Source organism: Parambassis ranga, chromosome 1 (assembly GCF_900634625.1).
Source record: "Parambassis ranga chromosome 1, fParRan2.1, whole genome shotgun sequence".
In the NCBI taxonomy this organism is placed as follows: domain Eukaryota; kingdom Metazoa; phylum Chordata; class Actinopteri; family Ambassidae; genus Parambassis; species Parambassis ranga.
Window position 1 is genome coordinate 19,850,555 of NC_041022.1, and position 17,308 is coordinate 19,867,862.

The 17,308-nt window shown below is 41.4% G+C and overlaps 1 protein-coding gene across 1 annotated transcript; it reads left to right on the forward strand.

Annotated features, from left to right (window-relative positions):
• Nucleotides 1-3,228: 3,228 nt before the first annotated feature.
• gtf3c1 (general transcription factor IIIC subunit 1) lies at nucleotides 3,229-17,118 on the forward strand. Its single transcript, XM_028412871.1, has 39 exons — nucleotides 3,229-3,703; nucleotides 3,975-4,184; nucleotides 4,292-4,468; nucleotides 4,547-4,690; nucleotides 5,239-5,335; nucleotides 5,411-5,534; nucleotides 5,715-5,897; nucleotides 5,971-6,086; nucleotides 6,538-6,590; nucleotides 6,682-7,034; nucleotides 7,354-7,457; nucleotides 7,554-7,663; nucleotides 7,743-7,896; nucleotides 8,062-8,165; nucleotides 8,410-8,495; nucleotides 8,717-9,082; nucleotides 9,217-9,362; nucleotides 9,452-9,549; nucleotides 9,625-9,721; nucleotides 9,899-10,082; nucleotides 10,172-10,268; nucleotides 10,357-10,489; nucleotides 10,589-10,673; nucleotides 10,754-10,812; nucleotides 10,963-11,071; nucleotides 11,163-11,305; nucleotides 11,476-11,618; nucleotides 11,686-11,770; nucleotides 11,856-11,968; nucleotides 12,046-12,105; nucleotides 12,189-12,282; nucleotides 12,727-12,899; nucleotides 12,984-13,649; nucleotides 13,836-13,972; nucleotides 14,052-14,156; nucleotides 14,242-14,519; nucleotides 15,682-16,187; nucleotides 16,276-16,462; nucleotides 16,774-17,118. The coding sequence occupies exons 1-39, from the start codon at nucleotides 3,483-3,485 to the stop codon at nucleotides 16,984-16,986; spliced, it is 6,513 nt and encodes a 2,170-aa protein (XP_028268672.1). The 5' UTR covers nucleotides 3,229-3,482; the 3' UTR covers nucleotides 16,987-17,118.
• Nucleotides 17,119-17,308: the final 190 nt, after the last annotated feature.

Below are 17,308 nucleotides of genomic sequence, written 5' to 3' on the forward strand. Positions count from 1 at the left end.
TTTATATATTTTTATTGTTACTAAGCTAACCAGCTGCTGCTTTTAGCATTATATTTACTGTAATGAGCCGAGCCGATGGTTTTACATCATGTCACCTAAGCAAGTCAAACTAGTCATGTTTATATTCCCGTACTGCAGTGTAACCTTGCGGCCAGAATATCATACAGAGTGCAGTGCAGACAGCACTGATGACACACCAGCTATGTAAGCTGAATGTATTTTGCATTTTTTTTAATTCATTTCGCAACTCTTGCCATCTAAAAGAATGACTTCATTGACCATATTGTCTTCAGTGTCGGTCTCAAATCGTTGGCCCGATTGTGTTATCTATGCTGGTAGTTAATTGAATGTGTCGATAACAAAGAGGACTTGCAGGAATGTCGAACAGTCTGTCCTGGGTTCATCCAGGCGAGGGAAACGTAGGATCATTAAAAATATTTGTCCTTACTCCAACCCATTATGCCTTCAATATGAAATTTAAAGTTTAGATATGTATTTGTTTATAAAAAAATAATGTAATTTTAATATTCACCAAGCATGTTCTTTATAAGGAATGTTTTCCAGATGAGTTGAATTTATCTATTTTGTGTTAATGTTTATGTGCAAACTGCTACGGCCCTCTGATATATAGTGTCTGTTTTGTTTAGGAAGAACACCCAGGGACAGTTGAATGACAACATTTGTCAAGAGTTGTTTCTTGTGATTATGAATTGACAAAACAAACAACTGCATCTGTTGCGTTGTTGATTTGTGTGAAACACAGTGCCTTTATCGTGTTATCTTTCAAAATATGTTTATTGAACCAATCCATGTTTTTATTCTCCGTCAGTCAGTCCCATTGTATTTTTAGCTGCAGTCATGTTTTTTTTTCCTAACTTCTGTTCTGCTCAACCCCTCTGCTGTAAATATGTACATTATCATTTCATACTTGTCTTCAGACCTGCACCACATGTCCATGGTGTTTCCGTTTTTTTCAGAGGTAAACACCAAGATGTCACTGTGCTGGTTCCACTTGTACATTTCTTTTAAAAAGGTACTTCATAATAAAGATGTTGAATAAATCCTTCTTCTCCTTGGTTCAGACTAATCAGTCATGAATTAAAACAGCAGATGTTTGGACAGGTTTTACTAATAACCCAAATTAATGTGCACCAAGCTCTTCTGCAGCAAGTGAACTTCTACTTTGATTGACTGCATCACTGCATTTTTTTTCTTTCACAGTTGTAGCTAATGGTTAAAAATCTCATTCAACCATACAGTTTATAAATACATGCAGTGGTATATTAAATAGCTCAGGGAGGGCATGCAAGTGCTGCTGGTATGCTGCGGCAGCATTAATAATCCAATACACAGCAGTTTGATTTGTTGTGGTAAGGGGAGTACTGGTGTGTAATGGCTGTATGTCACAGTTTGGTTTAATCATAATTTTATGATTAAGAAAAAAATAAAATTTTAATATGATTAATAATTGAATTAAAATGTATGTACAGTGATGAATATTATTCATGAGCTGTGCTTGAAGTCCACCTTCTGGACAATGATGACAAATGACATCAAAACACCAGTTGAATAAACTGCTAATTCTTGAAGTTCACATACTTTTGCCACATGCATACTTAGCAGCAGATGACATGATAGTGTTGGCTGTAAGTGGCCAGCTGTTCAGATATCACCACAGCACTAACTGAGATGTGACTACATGAGTGTGTGAGCAGGTTTTTATCACATGTTTGTCTCTCTAGGCTGTGCTGAGTGTACCGCCATGTACATGTGGACATAAAAACATATGGATGCAATTTCCCCATTGTGGGACTAATAAAGGTTTCTTAATGTTAATCCTAATGCCTCGCATTAGGCTGTAAGCAACAGAAGGACGGTCTTCAGCTGCTGAAAGACATTGAGGTGATGAAACAGACTGAACATTTTAGTTTTGATTTCATAGTATTATTACAGACTAGCCTGCTCAGCCATTCTGGGATTTGGGATTTGCAGAGGGCACTAGAATGAACCACTCGTTGATTGGATACACATATAAACAAAGCATGTGATAGACAACCGGACTAGTATCAACAAAAACATCTGAAGGGCAATGTCGATGGTGCTATAAAGACTTGAAAATCCCAGGTGTTAATAGCAACTCTTCAGATATTTTTGAACAAGGCAAGAAGCAGATCATCACATAAAACCCACAATAGTTTAGATACACAGCTGTGGCTGCTGCAGTAGAGTTTCTATAGAGTGAAACTTGGCTGTGAAGGGATTCCAGAAAATGAACAAGTATGACTGGCCAAGCTAATAAAAGTCTCAGCTGCTTTAATCCTTAATTTCTGCGAAATATAGAAAACACCCAACATCTACATATATCCTATAATAAAAATACACATTTTGATTAGTGTAGGTCAGTCAAGTACCCTAGATGAGATAGATGAGCATATGTGCTGTATTTTAGAGGCCTTTCATTTATTTTTATTATAAAAGGTGAGAAAAAAGTGACATAATTTAATAATAATATAATATTGTGTCTAACACTTGGATTAGCATTCTGCTTGCATTAAGCTTTGTCAGCTTGCCTTTCACACAGAAGCAGTGCCTTTCTAATGTCCAAGCAACTCAATTAGCCACAGGTGAACTCTAATCAAAGTGCAGCAACATGTGAGCAAAGATCAAGACAAATGGGAATTTGTGTTCTTGTAAAGGGTCTGATCACTTACCGTATGTCAATGTGAGATTTCACTTCAAACTAATCTAAAATCTGATATTTCACTTTGTCATTATGGGGTACTAACTGTAGATTAATGTGGAAAACAGAATTTAAATGATTGTAGCATCAGGATGCAACATAACAAAAGGACACTTTCTGAATGCACTGTACACATGGAAACATCACTACACACTGCTCATTCATTGCTATAAATGAACATTTTCACAATATTCCAAGCTTTGAAACAGCAGCTACAGCTACAGCACAAAGAGCTGTGGTTTGTCTTAGAGAAGAAAAGCATGTTTGTGTAGAAAATCCTAAAGGTAAGCATAAGAACACGGAAGTTAGTAAAAATTAACTAGAAAAAGTCAAATATTTTATGTTTTATGCTTGTCACTACATTTGCAGCCTCGAGAGTCCAGGCCACTACAGGACGTGGGGAGAGGCGGACGGAGGGGGGCGCTAGAGCACCTTATATTTGGTTGTCGCCTGCAGCCAGAATAAGAAGAAGAAGAAAATGACAATAAGAAGGAGGGTGAGAGGTCAAACTATGACGCAAGTACACAGACAGTAGGAAGGCAGAATAAGTAACATGTTGTAAACAAGTTATTTTTTTCTCGTGTCTAGCACGAATATCTAAACCAAAACCACGTCGGCGCCAGCAAATACCTCCTTTACCATTCGTTGAATGTTCGAGCCTTCAACGGCCACACACCGCTAACTGCTAGCTAGCATGTTAGTTAGCTGACAGCGTTAGCTCCGGTGCTGTCGGAGGCGCGCTATGGATCCGCTAAGTATAGTAGTGGATGAAGTGGCTTTGGAGGGGCTGGACGGGATAACCATTCCCACACTGTGGATACGTCTTGAAAATAGACAGCCCGAGTTTCCCCTGAAGCTCGACGACTACACCAAGGAGTTTATCTGGAAGTCATTGGTCCACAACACCGACCTGAACTTTTACGAGCTGCCAAAGGAGAGAGAGGACCTGAGGCTGTTCGACAGGTGACTTTATCATAAAGAGCTTAAACCATGTTCTGGTTACTCCAATTTATAAAATCTGCTTCAACACTATGTGCGACGTTTAAATACAACAAATTATATGAATATAATAAGAAGTCTACCCTCATCTGACAGCATAGTGTTTTGGTTTCATGATTTTATCCTCATTACATGTTTCTGTTATCAAAAGGATCAGTAAATCTCACTCCATGGGATAATATGTGCGTCCCTTGGATTGCCTGCTGTAACATATTTTGTTCTTGTGCGCTTTCAGGTTTAAAGACATTGACCCAGACACCGGCATTGAAATAACACAGATTTCTTCAGACAAACAAAAAGACATCTACCCCATTCATACTATTCTAGAAAACAAGAATGGGATACAGGGTTCCTGTGCCCTCTTTAAAGAGAGGAAAGATGTCACAAAGCAAATTCGGTCCAAGTCTCTCACCCCGCTGGTCAATCTGGAGGTAGCCTTTGGAAGGTTTGTAGAGAACCCTTTTCAGTACATTAACAGAATCTCCATTTAGTGCATCTCTATGTTGCACCATGCTTCACCCCTTTCTGTCTGTTTTTGTGTCTACTACACAGATATGAACGGAAACTTGTCGTTGTGGCGTCCCAGCCGCTGCGATTTCACAGTTTGATTGGTAATGAGAGTGATCCTGATTTAAGACTCAGTGATGACTCTTACTGCGTGCTGGAAAGAGTTGGCCGAGCACGGTGGCAAGGAGAGCTACAAAGGGATCTGCACGGATCCGCTTTCAAGTAGGAGACATAAGCAAATTCACACGTTGACTCAGCTGCTGTTTACATGTTCACATCTACACTGTTGTGTTTGAACAGGGTAGATGCTCGAAAGTTCCACTATTTGAGGAAAGCACTTGTCCGACATCAACTGGTCACCATGCAGTCCCATGTGACACGACTGGCATCCGGACAGCAGCAACATTCCATCCTCCTCCTGCTCAAACGCTTCCATGTAAACAGGTCTGTGGATACATTTTAAACACTGCAAACGTTGTCACTGTTGACAATGTACAGTGCGCATCATGACAAAATAAGAAGGATTCTATAACCAAGTGTGTGAACTGTCTGTGGCGCTGGCCAAAATGTGTCTGTAGGGCTAAGTACAACAAGACTGAAGTCTTAATAGTAATGAAAACACTGCATTCACATGCAACATACTTTAGCAAATATGTATGTACAATGGCTGCCAATCAGAAGGCTGAATGGCTACTTATCATACTGAATTTAGAATGCAGGCAATTGAGGTGGAGAGTAGAAAGTTGTCATGACCTTAATAGCCATGTTAAATACTTTAGGTTTAAATACATTTACTGTTCACCAGAAGGAGTGCTGCAATCTGAACGGTCAGCCATGTTAACTGAGTTTGTCCTTTGCTGAGCTGAAGGTGATTTTGAAAGCATAATTTTGAAGGAGAAATCCAGCAATCGTTTACAAATCAGTAAGTTAATGACCCTTTGAGTTCCACTTTGTATGTTTTTATTTCATTTCCACCATTTGTGCTCTTTCAGGAGGAGTAAGTATGACATACTGATGGAGTACGTGTCCAACTTTCTCCAGCAGTTACCTGGTCAGTTTACCACTGTAGCCCTGCTCAAAGAACATCTTGTGAGTATCTATTTCTAGTTGGTTTTTGTGTGGGCATCTAGACGTTTGTTGCTATACACTTTGTTTTCCCTGCAGAATGTGACTGAAGGTACTTTTAAGCGAGTATTTAAATACATGCGAACGGCCAAGTTGGTTGAGTTTTGCCAATACCCTTTGGAGGACTTGGATCCCAGTGCAGGACCCTGTACCAACAAAAATGGTAATGTGCCACTGAAATAGCTATAAATGTGAGCATTATACAGTAACATGTGTGAGCCAAATAAGTACATCACAGCATGTATCATCAAAGCTGATGTTTTGTAAGCAGCGTGTTATTTGACTGCCCTTATTTAAAGTAATTAGTCTTGTTTCAGTTATTACATCCATCACTGTTTTCTAGGCCGTAAAGTGCAAGTGCGCTGTTTAAAACTGGTAAAGCCTTATTCAAAGAAGGGCATCAATGAGGAGGAGGAGGATGATGACGATGAAGATGAAGAAGATGACGCAGGAGTAAGTAGAAGAGCTTTTGCATCAGAGGGGCGAATCCTGGAGAAGGATGTCATCACACAGGCCTATCACATGGGTATGTTGGATCTCTGGGTCTTAAGAAAATCCAAACAGACTGTTGCATTAATGGTCGCCTTTGTTTTGTACAGTATTATCCTCTGGTACAAAGGGAATCCCGCAGAGAGCTATCTCATGTAGAATGAACGTCGGTAAACTAGAATCACGTATGCTCTGTCGAAGGATGGAGAAGGATGGTGTAATTAAGGTAAGGAAGTCTTCATGGCTGCACCCCCCCACGGGTAATTTATCTCCCTATCAATCTGTAAGTGCTGCTTGAAAATGCACTGCAGTGTTAGAATCCATTATGTGTGAGAGACCGGAGGCCTACTCACTGGTGTCTGTTTCTGTATCTATTTATTTGGGCCTCCCACCCACATATGACCTCTTATCACAGGCCAATCAGCACAAAGAAGATACTTCCTGTTTTGAAAACTGTGCTACATGCCAGATCTGATAAAACCTTGAAAGTTTGGTCCCACAGGAGGCTTGTGAATTTCTTTACATGGAAATGCTGCAACGTGTTTCTTTGATGAGCCACAAGCTACTGGCATTCAACAATTTAAAGAAAAGAGTTTTAATGAACACTACCTTCTGTTTTTAGCCCCCTCTAGTGTAGACATGCAATAATAATGTCTTGTATTCTTTTTGTCCTGCAGGGATTCATGGAGGATGAGGGTCGGCAGAGGACGACAAAGTTTATAAGCAACAGGTTTGTGTCTATAGGTGAAAAAAAGATTTTTTAAAGCACCACATTACATGAAATCCTGCTGTAATAAATCCTGTTTTGCCCTCTTGACAAGGTGTGTGGGTGAAAGTGATCGACTCCAACTTTTTGCTAAAGAGCAGGAACGGAAGAAGCTACTCTACTCTTCTGCACCACAGGCATCAAATGCTGAATCGACCTCGCCCAAAACACCAGCAACCTCCAAGTCAAAAAAACCCGCCACAACTCCTGCAAGCAAAAAGAAAAAGAAAGCAAATGGCACAGAAAACAAAGATGCAGAGGAAGCAGAGCAGGTCTGTGATAATAGAAAGGATGTAGGGAATGAAGAGTTAGACACAACAGGAGGTACTGAAAGTGGAAAGGCTGGAACAAGAACAACAGCAGAGACACAACCTGGAGATCCCATCACACGACATACACCCACTGAATGTAAGTCTTCATTAGAAAGTTGCCATGTCACAATAGACAAATTATGTATTCTACAATTACACATATAATTAAACAATAATTATTTTCTTTAAATATTGTAAATTATCATAATTTTTTATATAAACAGGCAGCACCTATTTATCACATAGTACTACTCAATCATTACTATTTCCAACTGTCTACTGGCAAATCACAGTGTCCCACGGCTTATAGCTTAAAAATGCTGCTAAGTTGTATTTTGCCTGTTATGGCTCCTTAATTAATAGTGTTCATGATACAGTACTCTTCACTTCACTTGTGATTTTTCTCCTCTTGTCAGCTCTGGTTGAGGGTGAGGAACAAGCCAGTCCTCAGAGTGAGGCTGTGAATGCAGCTGATAACACAGCAGACATCAACACTCTTAAAGATGTTTTACAGCTGCAGGTGGGTCACATCACATGATTTTAGTAGTTGAGTTTTCCTCTGTCTTGATTAGATTGCAGACAAACTAAGAGTAACATCTTTTTCCACCCTTTTCAGACATGCAAGGGGACCATGCAAAGGTCGCATGAGACATACCGCCTGCTGAGAAGGAAGAACATGATTGTGGAGGCCGTCCGGAACTTAAAAATCGTGGAGGGTCTTTTCCCGTCAGTTTGTTTTAAGTGTTATTAGTTAATATCAAGGAATTTATTTGAAATTTATTCTAAACATGCTGTGCCTCTATAGGCTGCAGAAGATGATCAATGACGAAGAGAAACAGGATGGCATCAGTTCAAAATGCTGCAAGAAGTCCATCTTGCGTCTCGTCAACGGCTTGTCTAGAGAAGGCTTGCTTAAGTTCTACACGACCACTGTCATACAGGATGGGATCACTAAAAAGGTACATGCACATTTCACACGTTGAGTCTGCCCTGCACCTGATGATGTACAGGCAACACATAATTAGATCCTCACTCACTGCCCAGCAATAGAGGACTTTGTAGAAGACTTATGTACCTAATAAATTCTGTCTAATTCTATCTCCCTCACATCGTTGCACTTGTAGGTGGAGTTGGTTGTTCATCCATCTGTTAAGCCCAACGATGACCTAGTCAGACAAGTCCTTGAGCAGATCCGCTTCAGAATCTCCAGCTCATACACAGTTATACGGTAAGCACACATTGAAAAATTGATCAACCGTTCAAGCAGTGTGTTGTTCGGTTCACAAAATGTATAATTCAGGTTGTTAATCTCTTTATCATAGTATAAGTTTACTAATATCACAACCTTTTCTCTGTGGTTAAGATATAAAGTGATCTGACTGACAGAAGGAGAAGTGCATTAGCCAGTTCTTTGTGCAGAACACTTGTGATATGTCCTCTGTCCAGCTGTCTCACAGTATTCTGTCCTTCAGTCGGCAGCATGCTGAAGAGAAAGCCAGACTAGAAAAACAGGCTGAGGAGCTGAACAAAGCTGAGGCTGACTTCAAGCCCACGACAGGTACAGTTTTGATTGTTTGAACTATCAGAAAACAGTGGGCTAGATGAATTAGATTATTTTTTAGATTTACAATCAATTAAGTATATGGCTCAGAAGAGGGAGGATGTATTCATTCATATTGAGTAAGGTCATCAATTTCATCATTTAAAATCATCTAAGACAAAAGCAATTTTGAGAAGCCAGTTTAAACTGTGTTTTGTCCTTGTCCTGTGTTTTTGTAGTGCGAGGATTGAGTAAGACTTTGGGCTTTCAACCTAAGATGCACCGACTGCGTGTTGTTCATACCTTCCTCTGGTACCTGATCTATGGTCACCCGCTCAGTCAGAACTCCACCGGCTCTGATTCAGCCTGTCAAACACCGCCTGACCTTATCAGCTCTGATCCTGATGCCAAACACTCAGAAATACAGGATCTGAAAGAAACCAAAAACTCAGTCAAGAAACAGTCATCTGACACCGCTGGCACCTGCTCTGCGGACAGGCAGACTGTAGACTCCACTGAATATAATTTGGATGAGGCATTCGGTGATGAAGGGGAGGAGGTGAAGGAAAAATCGGCACCTGACAAGTCTCACCCTGACCTGAAAGGTAGGAGAGGCCAAGGCAAATAACTGAAAGAAATATGCTGCTTTATTTTAATGGCAGTTTCCATAGATTCATAGGGGAAAGTATGGGCTAATTACCTAAAAACTGTGATTCTTTTTTTTTCTTGTCTCTAATAGCGTATTCTGATGAAGAATCATGGAAGAAGTTCATCCCTCCAGTCCGTGTACATAAGGATTACTACAGTGGCTGGGCGATGGTGGGTGACCTGCTCCTCTGCCTGCCTCTCTCCATCTATGTGCAGATCATACAGGTCAATTACAAGGTGAGTGCAAAGCTTTATTTAAAAAAAAAAGATTAGTGTCTGATTTTAGATTGTAATTTGAGCGTTTGGTCAACAATGTGCGTTCATAGGTGGATGGACTGGAGGAATATCTCAATGACCCTGTGAAGCAGCACCACCTTATTAGAACGCTGCCTGCAAGCATGAGGCGACAGCTGCTCTACAAAAGGTGACTTTCTGTCTCTCTTGATCGTAATGAAACTCATCATGACTGGAACTTTTATCATTTTTTTTGTTTTCTCAGGAAATACATCTTTAGTTTTCATGAGAACCTGCAGAAGTTGTTGTACATGGGTTTGCTGCAGTTTGGCCCAGCAGAAAAATTCAAGGAGAAAGACCAGGTACCGAGTAACCTTCATCAAATCAAGTCTGTCAATTCAGTTGTCATTATTTACTTCATTATTAAAAGCAGTATTCTGTCAATTTTGCACGTTCCTTGTTTTTCAGAAGTCCAGAACAGAATTTCACTAATTCTTTTTACAAATGTCTTTATGTTCTTTCTCCACCCACTGATCCAGCTCTTTGTATATCTGCGGCGTAAGTCCACGATTGTTGATACCACCAGCGCTGAGCCTCACTACTGGCTGGTCACAGAGTCTCCTGACAAACCATTTGACAGGCGCCAGTACACATTTAACAGTTCTGAGGATGTGGACAACTACTGGTTCGACCTGATGTGTGTCTGCCTCAACACGCCGCTGGGTACATACATGCACACTCTCACATCCACAGTCAAACAGCACTGGAGATCATAAGAAAAACTAAAAAAGGTCATTTGCTTCTTTTTTTAGGGGTGATTCGCAGTAAGAGGAATGTCACAGAGGAGGAATCTGCTCCATCATTTGTTCATGAACGTTACGTGTTTGTAGGAATGGCACACCTGCTGAAGTAAGTGTGTGACTAGGAGGACAATATCAGTGAGAAAATGTAATGTATATGTATATCTCTGTACACATACAAATGCTTACGTGCACAGGGGCAGTAGGGAAGTGCGTGATGATGGGTCGATACCAGGAGATGGTAAAGGAGCTGGAGGTCTGGACTCTGAATTCTTCGCTCATCTCAAACGTAACTGGTTGTGGACCAGTCACCTGCTTTCTGTTAAACGGGTACGTATGTGCAAACTGAGACAAAGATGAGATTAAATGTGCTCTGATGTATGTGCTTTCAGCATGTTATACTTGTGAATCTGTTTTTTTTTTATTAAGTGCCCAACTGGCTCAGAGTCACCAAAGACCAAACTCAGACTGAACAGCCTCCTGAGTAAAAATGCACTCAGGATTGCACTTAAAGGTTGGTGAGCCTTAAACACATCATGGTAAAATGTTTTTCTGGAGCTTTATTAAAACTTGACATTCTGTCGTAATATACAGGAGCTACAACTTCACCTCGTTATGTGACTGCCAAGCAAATGACAGCAGAAACTGTTGAGGTATGATTTTCAGCTTTGATTTTTTTACACACACTCGGCTGTCTCATTATTTACACATAGGACAGTCTAATAGCTAGAGGCTGTAAGTGTCTGCAAGCCTCCGGACAGTGACAGTAATTAGGCAGTTTTATGTTCTTGTGTTTGCACCAGGTGGGGATAGAACCTGCTTCCAGAAACCAGCAGGTAGTTGGAGGAAAGAAACAGAAGAGGAAGAAAAGCAAAAAGGATGTAGTCAAGGTCCCAAGGAAGAAGAGGAAAGGTACAATATGTGCATTTAAAAAAGTGCATGTGTCAGAAGGACAAAGATTGAAAGCTGAAAGCAGTTTGTATGCATTTGTTGATTTCTTTAGAGCCTAAGAAACGCACCCCTGCTCACGATGAGGCGGACCACAGGGCTTTGAAAATGATGACCAGACAGAGAGTGTACTGGTCTGTTCAGGAAGACTCACTGATGATGCTCTGCTGTGTGGCCTCACACCTGCTCAACAGCAAGGTACACAAGTACAAGAAGATTCTTTTTTAAGATGCTTTATGTCATTAAGCCAATAAAAAGCTTTACAATCACCAAGTGCAGTGTGTGATAGTTGTAAGATTCTAGACGACCTTCCAAGATTCACACTCAGCAAAATCCTATGTTTGTTGTGCGTGCGTGTGTGCTTGCAGTTGAAAAGGCCATTCATACCTTACTGTGTGGTGAGAGACATGCTCCATGCAGAGTTTGAGATATCGGTGGATAAAACCTCTGTTGCTGTTGGACGTCGCTCACGATACATCCTCAAAAATCCTCAGACTCTTCTGAACTACAGGTAGGTTTTAAAATAACACGAGCGTTCAAACACAGCTGCTCATGAGGGATTTACTTATTTGTTGCAGGATCTGTCTGGCCGAGGTGTACCAGGACAAAGCTCTGATGACACTGTTGGAGGAGAATAAACCGATTGATCCCGATAAACCAGCGGTGTGTTTGTGTTGTTGGTGGTGTTGTTTTTGTTGTCTAAAAACTGACTCTGATTTTGGAGAAAAATGTGTCTGTGATGTTTTAGGATTGTTCCAAAGCATTCTCAGAGTATACCCGGCTCCTCAGGCAGAAGTTTAGCTCAGTCATCAGCTGTCACGACCTGGTCATTCCTGACTCCAAACAGGAGCTCTTCTCACGGTAAGAACAGGAGCAGGTTTAATGTTTTGTCTTCAGACGAGCAGCTGAGCATAATGTAATGCTGTTTGTTTTTACAGGTTTAAGGTTTCTGCAATAGACAATGGAAGTTGGGTGTTAAACAAAGACACACTCACCTGGTAAGAATTTGGTTACACTCTAAAATGTTCTTCTGTTGAATGTTTTTATTTTTAATGTTTATTTATTTGTGTGTCCTCCACAGTACCGATGATATTCATACCATAGTGTTACACAACCTGTTCCAGAGCACTCTGGCCATGAACAACAGCCAGATGAAGTCCTCCAGATCATTTCAGGTACAGTCATTCCTATCTTTATTCTTCTCTCACAAAATCTTTGCTTTCAGTTCATTTAGTAAAGAATCTTTCAAGAGCAAAATCTAGTAGTTCACAGTAAAAAAAAACTGCCTCAAGGAGAGATTATTATAGGAAATAAATGAAGGCATTCCCTAAACAGGTAGATCTTGCACTGGTTCCCATTTTTCAGTAGAGGATCAGAAGTGCCAACAGACAAAAATTAATATAACACAGAAATAATAAACTGAATACCCAAATACATTTACTATCAATACACAGTATATGATGAATCAGCAAATTAGTAGTGGCACTATCATTATATTATTATATTATTCTATCATTATTTTAGTTTGACTTTATATTGTCTATTGTCATCTTCTACACACTTCTTGTGCAGTAGAGTTGTAGAGGAAAATATTCACTGAATATTCATTTTTCTTTTAGACGTTCCACATCTACAGCACCTATAACCAGGAGCTGCTCTGCCAAGTCTTCTTACAGTGCAGGAAGAGGCGTCTGATCAACCGCCGTCGTGTCCATCAGACAGTTGGGCCAAAGAAGAGCCGAGCACTGCCCATCCTGCCCATGTCGTACCAGCTATCCCAGTCCTACTACAGGTACATGCCCACCTGAGGAATGAGCGTAACTGTACTGATGGCAAATACTTTGACCACGCCTCTCCTCTGTTTGCTTTCTGACAGGTGTTTCTCGTGGCGTTTTCCTCACTCGCTGTGCACTGATTCATTCTGCTTCCTAAGAAGTCTCCTCAACAATGGAACAGGAGACGACAAGCCTCTCACTGCTTTTTACCATGAAACTGAAAACAGGACAGTGAATGGAGAATTAAGGCTGGAGAAAAAAACAGGATCCGACAGAAGAGAAACGCAATGTCAAAGAGAAGAAGATGGCCGAGCAGCGAGTGAAACAGAGGTACGACCAGATGAGGCAAACAGTGACTCCACAAAGGAAATAGACACCAGCCAAAATAAAATGAAACAAGAGGATAAGAAGGTGGAACCTGTCATGAGCAGTGAAATAACCGAGATGGATAGCAACTCGGATAACCAGAAAAAGCCGAAGGATTCCCTAATGTCTGCCTCTAATGAAGCAGCATCATGCGGGGAGCAGACCGCTGATCATCCACCACCAGAGGTGTCTGCCACATCTGACGCAGCACTGCAACAGAGCGCCCCAGAGTGTCCTCCAGATGTGTCAGACATGCTACAGTTCCCTCTAGATTCCCCAGGGGGTGCCTGTGTGCTGTCTCTCAGCCTGATGTCTCTGGGTCTGCTCAGTGTGCACATGTCCATACCTAAACAAATGGTGGTGGTGGACAGCAACCTGGTGGACAATGATGCGGTTAAGAGGTGAGGTTTCATTTGTGTACATGTGTAGTATGTCTTGGCACTGCTGTCCACAAATTATTCAGAGGTTATGATTAAATTGGGCAAAGAAACATTTTATACACTCTATTAAAACTATTATTTCGCAGTAAGGCTGCATACAGACACTAAAGGAATAATCTAAAAACAAATATGGCCGGTCCTTCACAGTATGGCAGCGCTGGAAGAAGAAGATGATGATGATGAAGTAGAGGAGTGTGAGGGGAAAAAAAAGCTACAAGTGAAAGCTCATCAAGCATCACACACCAACTACCTAATGATGCGAGGATACGTCTCTCCTGGCATAGGTAAGGGTGAAAATTGTTTTTTCTTTATTGAAACTAATAGTTGCAATGCAATTTCTAAATTCTTTGTTTGTTTTTCTAGTCAAAGTGCGCAACCTGAACACTAATGATAACATTGTGATGGAGTCGTGCATTACAAGATTGCAGCTGCGCACCACACCTGTTCACAGTGTGTTCACCATGCAGGGTAAGTGTGCATGTAAATTCAAGACTACATACAAACTCAGTCCAATCTCCTAAAAACAATTCTCATGTTCATTCTTCCTTTTTAGAGTCTCCACTGCTGGACCTGACCAAGTGTGGTCCATCCCTGCTGCCACCCATCCTCACCTCCTCCATCTGTACACCCTCAGCTGTGGAAGAGTGTAACAGCCGTTGTATTGAGCAGAGGGGATACACCCTTCAGGACATTGATGCTTGTGCTCGTCTCAGGCGAAGCTTAGATGAAGTTGGTGAGAATGGCGTTGATATACGTGACCTCCACAAGGTTCATGTAGACCTACAGGAGCCACAATCCGGACGCACCAGGACCCTGCAGCAGTATATGAAGGTAAAACCTAGATTCTCTAGAGCACACGTGTCAAACTCAAGGCCCGCGGGCCAAATCCGACCCGCACTACAATGTCCAAAACACATGTGATCCGGCCCAAATCTTTTTTGTAAATGTAAGATTTAAATTTTTCATATAACTTTAAACTACCCACAACGTTACGCTGAATAACACCACAGTAATATTAACAAAAATGATTTATTTTGTGCAGCAAAAATAACGGCAAAGATCAAAGGCAGGCGCTCCTACTCAGGCCTAGTAGGTGCGAGAGTGCAGCTCAGAGCTTTAATTGTTGTACGACTCTGAGCAATAAAGGTGTTTGGTGAACAGTTTCAAAGATAGACACAGCAGGATATTTTGGGGAGTTCTGTGGAAACGAACCTGCCTGGAGTGCAAAGAAAAAGGCATCCTAAAGGGAAATAATTTCAAGCGTGACTTCTCAACTAAACACAGAGAACAGAAGGATCAGAGAGGGAGAAACACAGCTGCAGAGGAGGCTAACATCATAGCAACAGATTTCTTCATACAGTCAGTTTCTTGGTGAGTACTAATAGTAGTCAGTGATAAGTGCAACTTCATAAGATAAGATAAGATAAGATAAAACTTTATTAATCCTGAAGGAAATTCTTGTGCCAGAGGTATCAAGTTACATTAAATGCAGTTAAGTACAGAGTATCAGAGTATAAGTGTCACTATAATCCAAAATAAGAGTACAGTACGCAGTATGAGCACAATATATGATACATGGATACAAATATGGAGATGTAAGGTGCTAAGTAAACATAAATATAGACCAGTGGAGGGAATGACAGTGATGCCTGACATGATTATCTAGCTCTTCTCCCTACAGAAAGGGGAGGAGTTATACAGTCTGATGGCCACTGGCAGGAAGGACCTCCTGTGGCGTTCTGTGCTGCTCCTCGGTAGTTCATCGGTTTATTTAAAGAAAGAGAGGGAAAGAGAGTCATGTGCATTTACTCGTCTGTGTGTGTCTGTGTGTGTCTGCATGTATTGGGGCGAACTTCACTCTGTGCGATAGAGGAAAAAGTCTTCCTGATCATCAAGTGTGCTCAAGTAACATTAAAAAGATCTTTACAGATCACAAGTTATTATCTGTGTTTTTTCGAGTGTCTTACTCTAATCTTTCCTCTTTTGGCTACAGGACTTACAAGAGGAAGGCCAGGTGGTACGAGTTGGTGGGTTGAGTGTCCGCTGGGTGCTCCTGAAACATGCCGATCCATGGCTCCTGACCCTAAACTCCAAGCAATGGCTGCAGGCACGCATTACACCTCAGAATGACCACAACCCCCTCTTCAAACGTCGGAGGTCCGGCAGAGGTATTCAAAAGGAGATAGAAGAACCACCGGCGAAAAAACTGGCTGTGGACAGAGAGCAGGCTGTTGAGGAAGGACTGTCAAGTAACATGATGGAGGAACATCAACAGCAGAAAGAAAATGCAGATGAAGAAGGGGGAGATAAGTCACTGAGCCTGGAAGAGGCGGGTGGAATGCAACCTGAGGGTGGAGGAGAGGAGGATGCAGGACAGGAAGAGATGGAAAGTGAGACAAAGTGGGATAACGATAGGAAACGGCAGGCCAAAGTGGACAGCGCAGATGATGAGAAAGATGAGGACTCTTGTCCTGCACCTGCAGGATCACCTCAGGATGAGTACGTGTCTCCTGTGATAGGCTGCTGCCCATCATTTGTTGCATCTGATTAACTATTTGTTTTCATCACCTGTCTCTAAACTCCACAGGGAAACCATACGTTTTATCAGCAGGCCATGGCGCTTTGTTGATGGCAAGCTGAACCGGCAGGTGTGTAAGGGCATGCTGGAGGCCATTCTTTACCACATCATGTCCCGGCCTGGACTCACGCAGCAGGCACTTGTGGAACATTACAAAGATCTGCTGCAGCCAATGGTAGTGATGGACCTCGCACAGGTGAATGGAGATACTCCCACATTTCAGTAGACTTTTGCTGCTGTGCTTAATAACTAATGATGACAATTTTAACCAAAATATGTCTTAAAAGATTATTCACAAATAGGTTTGCATTAATTCTGAATCATGATTCTGACCAGCTGATGAATTTAAGTCCTAAATGTCAGCTGCCTTAGCTCTGCGCTCTGTGTTTCAAGCTAGTTGCTTACTTGCTTTTCCTCATCCCCCTATCTCACTGTAATGATTCAATTATTGGACACTAAGGCTTATCTTGTTATAGCTGATAATATTTTGCCTCGTCTGTTCTACAGGCTCTTGTTGAAATGGGCTGTGTGACTGAGAAAACTCTAGTCAAAAGTCCCAAACCCTCGCTGTTCGCCCGCTCCACTCGCCAGATGAGAAGCGAGAGCAAAGTGAACGTTGAGGATCCAGACACGGTGTTTTACGAGCCCACCATCAGCTGCTGTGTGCGGCTCAGTCAGGTGCTACCCAATGAACGACACTGGAACTACTGCACACCGTGAAAGTGTTTATTGACCTCACATGGTGTCTACTGTTCTCACAGTAACATCTTACAGTTAATTTTTTTTGTGTTTCCTTTTTGTGTATGCTGTTATAAGTTATAAATAAAGTTTATAAAAAAGGAGGGGGAGTCAGGCAGCAGAGTCGTTGTAGTTTCTGTTAATGGGTCAGATGGTTTTATAATTACTTATGTTCAGTACCCTTTAATTTCCTCAAAGGTCAGAAACAGGAAGTGTGGAGGTGTGTCTCTTCAAGTTGCCTCTCTGTTCTTTTACACCTGTAAAAATATGTTGTGCTGCCTTCATCAGCTTTTAAACTTAAGAT

Bases quoted from the DNA above. Each gene is read 5' to 3' on its own strand.
- gtf3c1 (XM_028412871.1), top strand. From the start codon at position 3,483: ATGGATCCGCTAAGTATAGTAGTGGATGAAGTGGCTTTGGAGGGGCTG. The intron at 11,969-12,045 runs GTAAGAACAGGA...TTGTTTTTACAG, and splicing joins AAACAGGAGCTCTTCTCACG to GTTTAAGGTTTCTGCAATAG. The intron at 12,900-12,983 runs GTACATGCCCAC...GCTTTCTGACAG, and splicing joins CTATCCCAGTCCTACTACAG to GTGTTTCTCGTGGCGTTTTC.